Here is a 15070-nt window from a genome sequence, read left to right on the forward strand (position 1 = left end):
CTTGTATCAGTGCCGTTATTTAATGTAAGTGAATTTTGCATTATCACTAGACAAAGTGTAGAACACCCAAATTTTTTCACATATTTGATGTTGGTGGTATTTTATGAAGCTGCACATGAGTATGTCAAGGAAATGACCTCATGCAAAAGATATATTTTGTCAGATCTTCACATTAACATTTACCATCACTAAACAATGTGCATAACATCAGATTTCAAAGAGTAAAGTTACTGCTGAAGTTCAAAGGTAAAACCTGGTACAGAGCATAAGTCTTATATCGTTTATTGATATTTTGATGAAATTTTAGATGAATATTGATAATCACACAAAGTGTAGGACACTAAACTCATGTTTCTTTGTCACAGTTGAAGGTCATGGCTGAAGGATTAGAAAATGCCAATTTTTGCAATTTCTTGTTATAAGAAAATATTAGCAAAGTATTCCGTATACTGTAGTCCTTTTTTACCTTTTATTAATCCTTCTTTTTAATCTTTGTGATGACAAATTAAAGCAGATATACCCATCCCCTGCCATTGGCTTTCAAACATACTGTGCCATCTGTTCTATATTTGCCAAAAGTGTTTTATTCTGTGATTTAGTTTTTGGGAAAAACAAATTTGGGGATAAGACCATCATGTACAGGTATGCATATTATCTGGGAATTGTATTTTAATAATTTTGAATACGGTTCGGCGGGGAGGGGGGCATCCATGTCATCAGACACACATCAAGTGCTTTTAATATTAGTATCTTTTTTGGCCACATGTCTAGTTGATCATGTTCTACAGTCAGTCACTTGAACACTTCTATACATATTATCCCAGCCTTTCATTTACGGTATCTATGCTTTATAATAAGTTTGTCACCGTACAGTATTTACAATAGTTTTTCCTATATTTTTTTAGTCCCCATTTTGTGTTAGAAGATCATTTCATCTGATTCTAAGAGATTCATAAGTGAATCTCTGCATGTGTTTTTCTTGTACTATGAAGCATGTGGATGTTTTGTATCATTTACATTGAATAGTACAGTAATTGTTCCCTACAAAGTTTGTGTTGGCAAGTTTACATTACCACATGTCATTGCCCTACAAACAAACTTTCCCTTGCACCACTCTACTTTATTTGTGTGATGGGGAGATTAATTCAGATGCAAACTATTGAAATGCACGTTATAGGCAGTGTGTTTGCTTAATATAGTATGTGACTGTAATATGCTTTTTGCTTCATGTATATAAAAGAAAGATTAATCCTATTACAATACCTTTACTGTATTTGTAAACACATATCATGTATTGTGTGTATGCTTGGTGTAGCGTGGTAGTATGTTTGACTTGATTGATATGCATGTGTTGTATAGTGTCCAACCATAGGTGCGGGAGTACGGTACTGCAGAACTCACACAGAAATAAAAGTGACTCGAGCATCGTCACTTGAGCGAGTCCCATTGTTTACTTTCCCTTTGATAATGTAATATAAAGATTTTAACTTAACAAAGTATAATTTCCAACGTTTTACTTTTCCTTTTTCTTATTACACCATTGCTCTCTACTCCCCCCTCTCATGGAAGTGTAAAAGGGACCAACATAAGAAATTGTTTACTGGAGGTAGATACTTCCATCTCATATTTTTAGGTTGCCAACTTCTACATTAAATCATTTTGAAAATTTAGGTAACCAAATGATGATACAGTAGACCCCATTTATATGTTAAGTTGCATTCCTAAGATGTGCAAACCAGAAAGTAATAGAAAAATAAGGTTTTGTTTTGAGCACAGTTGAGACCATCCAGTATGTCAGGCTGAAAATATATTGCGTGAGATTTATGAAGAGACAAGTTTGGGAAAATCGGAAATGTTTTGAAAATGTTGTGGATTTAATGAAAGAAAATTTGTAGGGAGAATGAAAGTTTTGGAAGGAGGAATATGTTTGAAGAAAGAAGCTGAGAATTGGGAAACAGGATAGAAGAAAATTAGTATTGTACTATGTATAAATTTAAGGCTTAATGAGGACTTGGACTTGTGGTGTAAAACAGTGGGTCAGAATATTTACTTTGTGCATCCATTTTACAGTACAGTACTGTATTGTGCATCACTGTGGATCAAAATATTTTATCCCAAATGGTCTAGTGTAAAACAGTAATAATAATGATCCAAATTCATTTGAAGAATTTTTTTTTTATGTGAGTCACTTGGTTAGAATCTTTTTTTTTTTTCTATTTATTAACAGTCAAGTGTTGAATATTTTCCATTGATTTACAGATTTTCTTACAATTGATTTAGAACAAGAGAAATGGAGGGAGTTGAAAATAGAAATATGAGAGAGAAGTATGGAGGAGAGAGTGTAGTACTGTACTGTACATACAAAAATGAAAGATGGAATATTTTTGTACACCTAAGGCTTTATTTGCAAATCCCACTTCACTATATATATAATTTAGTTTGTTTACCTCTATGGAATGAATGAAATTATATTATCTGTTCGTTGGTTCATTCATTACTGGTAGATGGTCGCCAAGTGAATGAGTAAAGTAGGGTAAGGAGTATTGTCTGCATGTACAATTGACTTAGAGAACCTCTGTTATGTTTTATGTTTTCAAGACCTTAGTTTCCTGTGTCTTGTTATATAATTAGTGTGTATCTAGTGGCTTAGTGTTATGATGTAATACTACACCTCTGGGTCACCCTATTCTCTCGTGTAATGGAAACGTCTTGTTCCAGCCCAGTTCATAGTGTCAAATATCACTGGTGAGTTGAGGGACACCCTGAATTAATGGTTCTTAACCCTTATATGAGAAAAATGAATTAAGTATTTGATGAAGAGATAAGTTGAAAGATTGAGGTTTTAAAAGATATGTTTTAGAACATGAAATTTAGTGATAGAGGGATGCAAAGAGAGGTGTGTGTGTTGGAAAAATAGGAAGGGGAAGATCCTGTGTGTGATATAAAGGAGTTAGAGGGATTGAGTAAAAAAAGTGTCGAGTTATGTCATGTTAGAGTGGAGAGAAGGAGACTAGGAGCTACTTTACTGGATAGTTATTGTTTCTTAGGAGATAAATGGTAGTAATTAGGAAGTACTTCTTAGGATTGGTTGGGAGTCCTGGGGCTAAGGTCTCACATTTCACCTAGTACGAACAACAAATTTATTTTGGTAGTTGGCAGCTACCAAACAGGGTGGTACTTCCGCCTGGGAAGATATTGGAAGCATAATGCGTTGTCTAATGGTAGACCCTGCTGCCATATGGCATCAAAAATTTTTTGACCAAGTCCCAGGTTGCTGATCTGACTTTCTGCCCCTGAATAATTAAATTTTCCTAAAAAAATTGTACGTATATAAAGGAAAAGTTTAATGATCTATATTGAGAGGTTTATGGTGAAATATTTATGATGAGAACAAATATGTAGGTAGGGATTAGTGTCAAAGATATAGATCATTAAAGCTGATAAGCAAAGTGAACCATGTGGGTTTTTACAACTGACCAGGAGGGTTATGGACTGAGATTCTGAGAGGAGTAGATGTTCAGGGTTCACTAACTCGAGGTTGATGCCAAGAGTACTTGTGGGACATAGACGGCCTCTGAACAACTTTCAACTTATTAAAAAGAGATGTTTCTCCAATCTTGTTATAGTGTGTGTTCTTTAGGTATGCACCATGGCTAGACCTTTCAAGAGAAACATTTGATAATTTGTATTTTTAAATTATTTTACTTTTTTGTAAATGTTTGAACCATTTTCCATATTTAAAACTGGGTGTTTCTCTCTAATCTTATTGTTTACATAATATGCTGTTTACACATAACCCAGAGGTGTATTAGAGTAAAAATTAAACAAGTATATTAGTTACAGTATAAATGAACTGGACTCGGAAAGAAATCCAGAATGTGTTGAAAGCGACAAGTAATGGTAGTTGTAGTTGGAGTGTTCTTGATGTGTATTAACTATGTCTCCCATATGAATTACCCTCTAGTACCTGACTCTGAGACAGTGCTGGCCATGGTGCGGCGAGAGAGAGAGTTGGTGTCCTCTCCTGGGTACCAGCGAGCCGCCTCCCTCCTATTCGGTGACCGTCGCATGCTGAGAAGACAAGTGAGGTTGCGTGTCGTCAGAGAATTCAACTTGCCAGACACTGTTGCCGACGTGTTGGAGGTGAGATTAAAATATTGTTTTATGATTCCTCCTGACATGGTGTGTCTGATATTTTGTTTGTCATTTGATCAATTCTTGAGTAATTTATGATTTTGCCTCAGAATAAACAGTAGTAATCAGATGCAGATCATATTCAGGGTGTTTTAAATGTTAATCTTAAAAAGGGTCTTTTTAGAAACAGTTGATTCTACATGTAAGGAAAAAAGTTGGGAATCATTGCTCCTAAAGTAGTACTGTCCTTCATCACTCTATAGGTATCAGCCCTTCATCATTCATCTCCAGTACAGTACAGTATTTAAAGCACAGATATGTATCAGATATTGTTGATATAGCGGATATTGATAATCACTAAATAAAAGTTAAATGAAAAGTACTGGTATATAGACGATCCTTTAAGTGTTATTAAACATTTTTGGTTGGTGAGCAGGGAGCGTCCTACACCGAAGAGGAAGAAGAAGAGGTTGAGCAGAGATGTTCAGTGAGGGATGAAGGAAGATCCAAACTCCACCCCCCAGAGTTCTTGCTCGACCCATTACTTGACCCTCCACCTCACCACTTCCGCCTGCTGCAGGTTGTTAAGTTGGATCTTGTGTATCTCTGTTGAGTTCTGTTTCTTAACTTTATTAATGCATGTCTGAAAAGTGCAAGTGGGTTCCATAGGCATGACTGCCCATTAAGAACAGTGTGGATACAGCACACTGTATACTGAACCTTTGGTACACAAGGAAGCAGCATGGTCGGTACTGCTCTCTACAGCATTCGCTTCCCCAGGTTGGGAACTTGGGTACCTATTTATGGCCGGGTGAACTGGGAGTGCTTACAGATCGAACCACCGATCACCTGTAACAGGAGGCGAGTGCTGTATCCACTGGATCACTGCACTCTGCATGTGTAATTTCATGTAAAAGCTAAGAAAAAATTCTCCTCCACAATTTCTGATGAAGCTGTAAAATTATTATTTAATTCACGATCCTTCCTTGCTTTTTCTTATCTTTTTTATTGGTCCTGTTAAGATAAGGTTGTTGACTTGTTTGTTGTCAGTGATTTGGTTAAACTTTGTTCACAATTTGTGATAAACTTAATTTTAATTTTCTATTTAAGATAACTGAGGCCAGTGGCAGTAAACTGTCCACTCACACTCATCAAATATTGTGGAAAAAGCAGTTTCTTAATATTGGCCGTTTCTGTTTCTGGATATTGTGTGTCCATCTTCTCCTACTCTTACCAGCCCCAGCTGGAATTTTTTTTTAGTTAATCCTTCACCAAAACAAATCCAGTCAAATAAGGAGCCCAAATCTCTCCATATGAATTCATATATGTATTAGTAGAAAAAGGGTTTTTTCTTCCTCTTGTGGAACTGTGGCTTCTCTTATAAATAAAGTTATTGTGTTGTGTAGTGGGACTCTTATGCAAGCTACTGTATGCTTAATAATAATTTCCCATGACAAAGGGTTTCACAAGACATTTTTCAGTGATAATTAGATTTTGTATCTTTCTCATACTGACTCAACTATCTGACCACCAAATAAGATCATACTATAATTTTTTTTATAATCTTCACCTTTTATTGAAAAATACTTTTAACAACATACCGTATGCATTATTTTTATCATAAAATTTAATAATGTAATGAAAGTGTTCCATTATGAAATACAGTTTGTTGTGTGTGATTAATTTAAAATAAAACACTTAATGTATTTGGAAGAAAGCTTGCAGTACCTGTACACGGATTTTATTGTAAAAACGGGTTCTAGAAAAAATTTCACTAGCGAGCCACAGCGGTTACCCGAGAGATAAAAAATAGTACCTAACGAGGAATGTCGGTTGTGAATGTCTTGGGTGTTTACTGGAGAACATGACCAGCTGAGCAAATACCAAGCTACTGTTTTGTGCTGAGGATAATTTGCACATGCTTTCTGTGGGTGGTTTAGGTGTGTTGGATGGAGGTTGGATAGATATATAGTATAGATATGGTAATTGTATTTTTTTTAGGACATGTTAGGTTAAATAGGTAGTGTATTCATAATGCTTATATACTGTACTTGACAATTTTTTAACTTATGGTTAGGCATGAGTGTTATGAGTACTTAAAAAGTTAATATTTTCCTGTTATCATCACTCTTTAACAACTTGGTATTTCTTACTTGTATGATAATTTGGAGGTGGTAATACTGAATGTTTACTTTCTGAGAGTTACCTTCATTTTATTATTAAAATGTAACCATCATAAAATATTTGCAGGGAGATGAGGGCCACTTAAGTGATGTGATGCCAGATGTGGCCCTGGCCTCATCCTCGCTGTCAGCGCTACACCTGGGGTCTAACACCCTAGATGACCGAGCAATGGGCAGCCTGGAAGGGCTTGAGGACCTGGAAGGGACACAGATGTCACTTGATCTCGGCGACGGCTCACACCATCAAGTAAATGTTCTCTTGTTTATTAAATTTTTGTAACTAATACTGTTATGGTCACTCAAATGCTAACAATAATTTTTATTTTTTTAAGTTGTCTGTTGACATTGATTTTGAACTTCTGTTAGTGACAGCTGGGAGGAAATGTCAATTGTGGATACAGATTCCATGAATGGTGTGCAATTGAAGGGTGAGAGCAACAATGTGCTGCTGCTGAGTTGATTCTCAGAATTTCTTTGTGTTGTAAGTACAGTTGGCCACTTGATTTCAGTTTGGAAAAGTACTGTGGTTATGTAACTGGAAGAGAGTCTATTACGTCTATGATGATTTTGTAAAGGGAATATCAATTAAGTTTGGCAAATAAAATTTCAATTGACTGGAAAGAAAAGGGAAACAAGAGAAGTTATATAAGACTGAGTATGAGTGGCAAGAATGATAAATATAAAAACAATGAAAAAACTTTCCTAATTAATGTTTCTGTAGCCAGACAATGATGTTAAGAGTATCCTAAGTTGGCTTGATATTTGTCATTATATGTGACAAATAGGTGGCAAGACAGTTTATCCTTAAGGAGAGGAAGAATACAGGAACAATATGGACAGGCTCACTGCTGCTACTCAGCTCAAACCTTGCTCCAAAAGTTTAGCTTGGGCAAGACATTTATATGAATACTGTACAGTACATTTTCTCGATAGTTTGTGGCAACTGGTGTCTCCATAGTCATCACCAGCACTCAAGCTAGATGATGGCTTTTGTCAAAAGATGTTGGATTGAAACTAAAAAAATACATTTGGTAAGTTTTTTTTTGTGAAGGCAATATTAAAACAATTATCAGTTGCAGTCACAAATGTCTTTTTAATGTTTTGCATTTTAAAATAGTTGGCTCTTCCTTGTGAGCATCTTGTTGATGCATTAATTTTGATAGGTTGGATCGCACCTCAGTCTGGGTGGGTCCCATCGACGACGCTCAAGTAGACGACGTCGACTACCGCCTCATCTTACGCCACCACCTCCGATGTCTGGTCATCATATTTACGGAGGTCCTCCCCCTCGCTCTCCTCACACTCCGCCTTTACGACCACACTCCACAACTGCCACTGCCCCCCGCCATCACGCCACCACAATGCCGCCACTGTTCCTCTGACATCACCACTTCCACTCCTTACATTACCGCAGTCATAGCCACCGTCACTACCACCAGGCGCGACACTCGCCACCCACCAGGCCGCGCACACCCATGTTTTGAAGGCCGCTAAACTTTATTGCCGCTTTTTATATTTGATACGCCTATTACAACATGTTGCGAATGGCAAGGTCTGGACAACTCCTTGTTAGCGTTTAAGAAATCATCAATCCAAAATAAAGCAAGAGAATGCTTACAAAATTAATGCCATTGATCAAACCCATTTTAAACCTCTATTAAGGTTTAAAACCGTCTATCACTGCCTACTCATTTCAGGTGTACATGACCACGTTTAGATGGTGAATTGGCATATTTAGGTGTGACGTAGTGGGCATTCCGTTTTACGAATGACTGTGGACGTAAGTAGTGGAAGTTTATCTATCATGTGCTGCATTTTTGCCAGTCATTAAACATCTCATCATCCGCTTATCAGTGAGTAAAATACTCTAATCAGAAATTTATATTTGGTTAGCTAATAGACTAGCTCATAGCTTGTCTGTTTGACCTTTTATGAGAGAAGAAGAACATTTCATCAAGTCCAAAGTCACCAGGTGTTGGTCTCTACAGCAACATTTATCTCCGTATGTGTTTGTATAGTGATGCCTTCTTAATAAAACTGAATAACAAAGACCTATCATGCTAATGAGAAAACTTATAATATTCACAAATGAAAGTTAAAAACACCTTTTTTTTATTTTAGTTTGATAAAAATACTTATAAAAAATTAATCTGAGCAACTGAACATTATGACTTCTATCAATAATATGATGACGGCCTTGTTTATTTTGATATTTTTTTATTAAACAGACATCACTATATATAACAAAAATCCCCTTATTTACTAACTTTTCATGACAACTTCATTATGGCAGACCCCATCAAGTACAGTACTGTACTGTATATATGTTTGTGTCAGTATATCTTCAGGATTGTATTGTTATTATTATTTGTAATTAAGTGTAAACCATGGTTACATGGAGACCAAGACTTGTTTGTCAATTAATGGGTAGAGTTTTATATGTGTATATAAATACATCTTCTGAAAGGTTCATTCCCCACTCCTATGAATAAGTTATTACGGAAAGAGTTTATATTGGTCATTCAATATATACTGACACCTATTTGCTTAGCCAAGAAAATTTGAATTTTTTGGGAAGGATGATAAAAACTAAAAAGATTTAGTGTATCTTATGTTGATGGGATTCATTATTAAAGTGAAACTAAGTGCAGTACTGTACGGTACATAACTAAGGCTTATCTCTCATATCTGTTGATCACGTTGCTTCAACACCCCTGTAACTTTTAATGATTCGAGGTCGGTCGATGGTATCCAGTAACTGCCCGTTTTATGAATTGTCAGTATTTTGTAAAAAAATAGTATGATAATTGAGAAAAATAACAACTTGCTTAAGATGTAAATTTTGATCTTAAGCCTAGATTCTTACCTCCTTGATCATTCAGAGTGTTTGTATTGGAAATATAAACCACCAGATTTGGGTGTGTCTGTTGACACAAGAATTTAATATAAGTTTAAGATGAAATTCCATTGGTGAATCTCTATTTTCAACTGATTCTGATTGAATGTCAGCACCTAAATGTGTATATCCGTGGCTAGCTGGCCTGTGCATTAGTCATCAGTAGTATTTTTTTAGCCTTATTTTGTCACAGTATTAACTGATTCCAGTACGTCTTCTGAGGAGGTAAGTGAAAATGAGATTCAGTTGGCCTGTCAAATTAAGCTCTTCCCACTATGTTTTACCCTGAAGAAAGAAAATATATATACTGTATTAAACACTGAATAGAAAAAGATGCTGGTGGAATTGCTGATGTGAAGGCAACACACTTAACAACTGGGCAACTTTCATGAATTATAATGGTTGCTCAGGATGCCAAAAAGTGGGCTAAGCTTAGTTGATAAATTAATTAATGTGTACCCAAGGCTAAGGGTTTAGCTGGTCTCGTGATATAGCATTTTTTATATATATAACTTGTATGTTGTGAGATGAAATTACACGAGATGCTGGTATCTCCCTCACGTATGATACTGAAGGATCAAACTATTTATTTCATAATATCTGTGCATAGTGTAATGATAGGGCTTCTTATTACATATCATAAAGAGTTTCCTTTCTTCTCCTTCCATGTATGTTGTGTCTGATGCATTAGCAGTTTAGTGCCATTTGTCTGCTATCCCAAAGTCTGTGATACTTTCAGTCTACTAAGAACTATAACTCACAATCTCATACAGTTAATACTGTTATTTTCGCTTATTAAACTTTGAAAGCAATGCCTCTAGAATTAGCCAAAGCTCATTACTACTTGTTATTGAAATGTGAACTGAGTCACATAAGCAGGAAAGTGTTGGAGGCCAATAATAACAATAGTCATCTGTTAAAGACGAGTATTTCTGTATGTTGCTGTTTATTCCAGATAAATAGATTGTACTTAGTATCATATCATCATTGAGAGACCAGGATGTCTTAATTCTGAACTACCTATCTAGGTCCAGGAGCTTTGGTTAAAACCTATTGCTGATGCTTATGGCCAGCAGTGCCCCATGTACTACAAAAGTAGAGAATGTGAGATTTGAGAAGAGAGATTTTGACTGCATGTAGACTATAACTTTCTTCACGGAAAACTTGATGAAAAGTTCTTATCACAGAGGAAGAGGCACAATGACTACCCATTTTAGCATTTCATCATAATATTAGCAAGTGTTGAGTGCATTAGCTGAGATCATTACCAAAGAATTAATTGCCTATCTTATATCCTCTCCATAATCATTGTCATTAGTTGTCAACACTTCATTACCTGCTCACACTCAGAAGCGAAGGTTGTACGTAACTTACCCCCGTATGATTTTAAGGCGTATGAGCAAGCCAGTGACAAAAGTTTCCTCTCATTAGAACAAGTAGCTACATTTCTGTCATCTTAGGTGGCTAGTGTCTTTTTTATCATCATTGTTAGTGATGTGTTTTATAAGTAGCACAAGCAGACTAGGGGGCAGGACTCGAGCAGTTTTCATCTTTCTCTTTTTTTATTGGGTTTTACGCTTATAAAATATTGCCCAGAATTGAGTCCAATTATCTCCTTGTAAAAGATGTTGGGATTTGCCCAACTGTTAAATGGTAATAATCAAGTAGATTGTTTTTGAAAAGGTGAATGTACTGATACTTTCCAGCTTTTTCATCAAATGGAGTTTTTTCAACCACCAGTGAGGTGTTCATGAACTGTGGGATGAGCCATGTGATTTGCTTGATCGTTTGAGGGTGTAACTGCTGCTGAAGTATGGAGTTGTTGACATGTGTACTCTACAAACAAATTTTCTCCTTTGTCAACGCCAAAGACTCCTGCCCCAGTGGGAGGTTAAGAGTACAACAACTTATATTCGTACTCCCGGCCCCTTAATGGGCGTCCAAGTGCCTACAGTGCGGACCAAACGCAACACTGGCGGCAGGTGAGGTTGTCAGCCAAGGTCGCGTCCAGTCGAGAGTAGTTGTCTGTGGGAATAACTTGGACATTGTGTCCCTGTTATTAAGTGTATTTTGAGTGGGAGAAATTTTATACTGGATGTGGAGTACCAACAGACATACAATTACAAAAAAAAAAAAAAAAACTAGGTATTCTAAAAAGTAAAAGTAGGTACTGTATATTGATATGGTGACAGCACCAACACAGACACACACACACATAAAAATTTGTATATCCTAAAATACAGCATTGAGGTTACATTGATTAATGTAGTAACACAATTAGTATATAATCCAATTACCTCTTGAGATTTAAACTTTTTGTTACTAGTACTGTATTTGGAAATGGTTTGAATCTTGTTAGTTCTCATACGATATACATTTGAGTATAAATTAATGTCTAAAAAGAAAACTGTTGATGCTAGTACCCTGTATTAATATTTGAGTATTGATTTGAAATGTGGAAATTTTTAACTAATGTGAAATGAGCATATACTGTATATATATTATGATGAGAAAGGACTTGTTTATGTGCTGCTCTAGTCATTGATTGCAACCATTTTTAGACTATATACAAGTACATGGTGTGTGCCAAATTGCATGGAAATTATAAATCTACAGTTTCATCATATCAAATGGGAATTTAAATATATTTTCCCTGTGAATGTGTTCTGGGTTTGAATATTAACTGAAATTGTAGAAGATATTATTATGCTGCAGTTATTGGTAAAGGGATTTATTAAAACACGAGGACATCATACTGCTGCGTGTGATGGAATTATAAAATAAATTAATGGTAATCTGCACAAATTATTTTCAGAATTAAGAGAGAAACGGTGTTGTGTAAAATAACATTGTTTTAAAGTGAAAATGTAAATGAAACATTGCTGGAAGGAATAGGTGACTGTTTAAAGACTAGTTGAAAGACATTTTGCCATTGTAGCTTCTATTCTGAGATTGAAGCTGGTGTTCAAAATAGGGCTGTCAAGTATTTCCCTGCTGATAGCTTAAGTTTCAATCGGTGCATATCTTGGGGGAAAGAAATTACATCTGTTTCATTACCAGTACCATCAAAATGTTTGCTATGCATTACTATAATCTGAAGTTACTCAGGTTTTAGGGCACTGCTCACAAGACCAGTGTGGTGGTTGATTGAATGACTTGTGTCACACGTATCTAACAAATTACTCCCATACATATTTCTTTAAAAATTAAGAATTATGTGTTTTGGCATTGCAATACACATTGATATATACTCAAAATAAGTGTTATTCAGGTTGTATTTCTTAATATGAGTACATATTAAATCAATTGGTTTATGGTCCTCATAAAAACTTCCTGATTTACATAGTAAGTCGAGCATAATTTGCAGAGTTAGTTGCATTATCACTCCTTCCTTGTCCGCATGATGTAGGAACTTTCATACTTACTCAAAGCAAGTGTGGTGGATCATGTAGACATTTCTAGATTGTTTTCATTGTGAATTATCTTAATAGGTGTAGGAGGAGTAAAATATTCAGACTTTTTTATAATTTTGCCCATCAGCTGAGACAGACAACTTGCTTCCACCTACTAAAATATGGAAGAAAAGATCGTGCTGGCTTCCTGTACTGTTTCCTCCGCCTCTGTTTTGGTCTTAACACTGGTTGAGTATCACCTCACTCAGATAATTTTTTTCCAGGATTGACACTTTCAACCTCTCATCATGTTCATTCTATCCTGTAATTTCTTAGTCACTCCTTAACATTCCTCCTTTGTTACTTACCCATGAACACTCCCAAAGGGTGATGCCAAATTAGTGTATCCTCATTATTGCTCTATCAACAGTTACTTAATCCAGCTACTGTACACCTTCCAACCTTTATTTTTAGCATTATGTACTGGCAGCTCTATGGATGTAGTTCTAATGTGTGTACTATATGTAACACACACACACACCCAGTTTCAGTCATATTTTTTCCATTCCTGTTTTTCTTATTTGGATCAGTTTCTTTAGAACTATTTGTTTTAGCTAAATGTAGAGAACAACTCATCTTGCTCTCATATGCCACACCATGAATGAGGTTCTCTCATTTTTAAAGTTATTTAAAACTATACACTAACTTTTATGGAGATGAGCAGATTACTGTAAGGTCAGCCTTAGAAATTTCAATTGGTGCTTGAGTAGTTCAGGCTTCTATTTTTCCATATTGTTTTCCCAGTTATGATGTTTTTAGGTGTTATTTGGTCTTGAACCACTTCATGGTAGACAGCAAGGGAATGCAAAAAGTGTTCAGTGTTCTCTGCATAGTAATTCACAACATCATCTTCATCTGTGTCTGTCTGTGTCAAGAGTCATCTTATATCCCCTGGATTCTTTCTTTGTCTTAATTTATTTGCATAAATCTTCAGCACAAGAAACCTTGCTAAAGTAATTACTGGTTTATGTAGTCTCATAAATATTTTATTGTTCATGAATGTTTAGTATTTATGCAGACTATATCTTTAACCAGTTTGGTTATGACATAAACTGCCAGATGAATATTATGTTCACTGGTAACTTTATACATTCTTTTATTTAAACATTCCTCTCTTATACAAACTGCCTTTTACTGCTTCTTTATCACTCAATCTTTCTTTAAATTTAAGAAAATACAGTACAGTTTTACCCCGCTTAACGCGCTTTCACTTAACGCGTTTTCGCATATACGCGGTGCCTTGCCAAAGCTGAACTTTCACTTAACGCGGCATTTTTCATCATATACGCGGTGAGTGTCCGGCTCGGATGCTATTTTTAGATTTGACCACGCGCCGCCCGCCCGCCCGCCCTCCTGCCTGCCTGCCTGCCTCTCCTTCCTCCTCCCTCCGCTTGGGCAAGCGGCGCGGTAAGGTTGCGCAGTGTGTGTCTTTGTTGCGTTATCACTGACGTCATATGACGTCTCGGACTGTGATTGGCCATGCAGCCCTACCCCCCTCTGCTGCTAGCTGTAATTGGCTTAAAGTATTATGACGTGACTACCCCGGGGAGGGAGGGAGGGAGCATAACAGATTTCTTCGCCCGCAACCCACCACAGCCAGTCCAAGCCAGTGATAGTGAGAGTGAAGTTGATTTTGAGGGATTTGTCAGGGAAGCCCTGACAACTGTAAGTGACAGTGATATTGATTCACCTAGTAATGGTGATTCACCTAGTAATGGTGATTCACCTGAGGGGCAGTAATCTGCCCTCTGCCTCGGAACCAGCCTCCATCCCCGTATGCCGACCCATCTCTTCTACTACCGTGAGTGTTCCTCAAAAATTTTCGTTTTTTAACCTATTCTTTATTTTTCCTATGTTAACCTTTATCTTTCCTAACCTAACCTCTTCTATATTACTTGTTTTTCATGCCACCATAAAGTTAAGATAGAATTTTTACTACAACATAGTTATTTGTCGTCAAAAAGTGGAGTTTGGGGGTCGGGCTGGGTTCTATTGGAATTAATCCCATATGTTCTGTTATTCACTTAACGCGGTTTTCACTTAACGCGGGACCCTCTGGGTTCAATTGACCGCGTTAAGTGGGGTACAACTGTACAGTATTTCAGCAGCTTACTATGTACATTCTCTGGTCCAAATATTATTTTGTTGATAAATTGTCTAAACATTTGTGTCAGTAGTGATGGCCCTTAAAAATTAGTTTTGTAAAAGTCAGCAAGTGTTTATGGACCCAGAACTATTGCAGAATGTATGGAGCTGTTGATAAAACATGATGATGATGATCATCTCCATGCATATATTTTATTACTCAATCGCTATTGAAAACTTGTTGGTCATAGACAGTGGTGTTGAAACCAAATTTCTGGTTAATTTCATGGCAGCTAAACTGATCCCTTGAAAAGCAGAGC

At 36.4% G+C, this 15070-nt stretch overlaps 1 protein-coding gene across 6 annotated transcripts in view; it reads left to right on the forward strand.

Annotated features, from left to right (window-relative positions):
• LOC121875301 (BTB/POZ domain-containing protein 7-like) overlaps positions 1-13752 on the forward strand; it is a 76337-nt gene extending 62585 nt beyond the window's left edge. For 4 of the 6 annotated variants that reach the window (XM_042379772.1, XM_042379771.1, XM_042379774.1 and 1 more), the window contains 4 exons: positions 3965-4143; positions 4571-4714; positions 6385-6564; positions 7481-13752. In XM_042379772.1, the coding sequence (XP_042235706.1) occupies positions 3965-4143; positions 4571-4714; positions 6385-6564; positions 7481-7699 (722 nt within the window). In that variant the 3' untranslated portion in view covers positions 7700-13752. Of the gene's footprint in view, positions 1-3964; positions 4144-4570; positions 4715-6384; positions 6565-7250; positions 7349-7480 lie in introns of all 6 variants that reach the window. The other 2 variants (XM_042379776.1, XM_042379773.1) reach the window with 2 other exon arrangements.
• Positions 13753-15070: the final 1318 nt, after the last annotated feature.

The sequence above is a fragment of the Homarus americanus genome, unplaced genomic scaffold (genome assembly GCF_018991925.1).
Source record: "Homarus americanus isolate GMGI-L3 unplaced genomic scaffold, GMGI_Hamer_2.0 scaffold56241, whole genome shotgun sequence".
NCBI lineage: Eukaryota > Metazoa > Arthropoda > Malacostraca > Decapoda > Nephropidae > Homarus > Homarus americanus.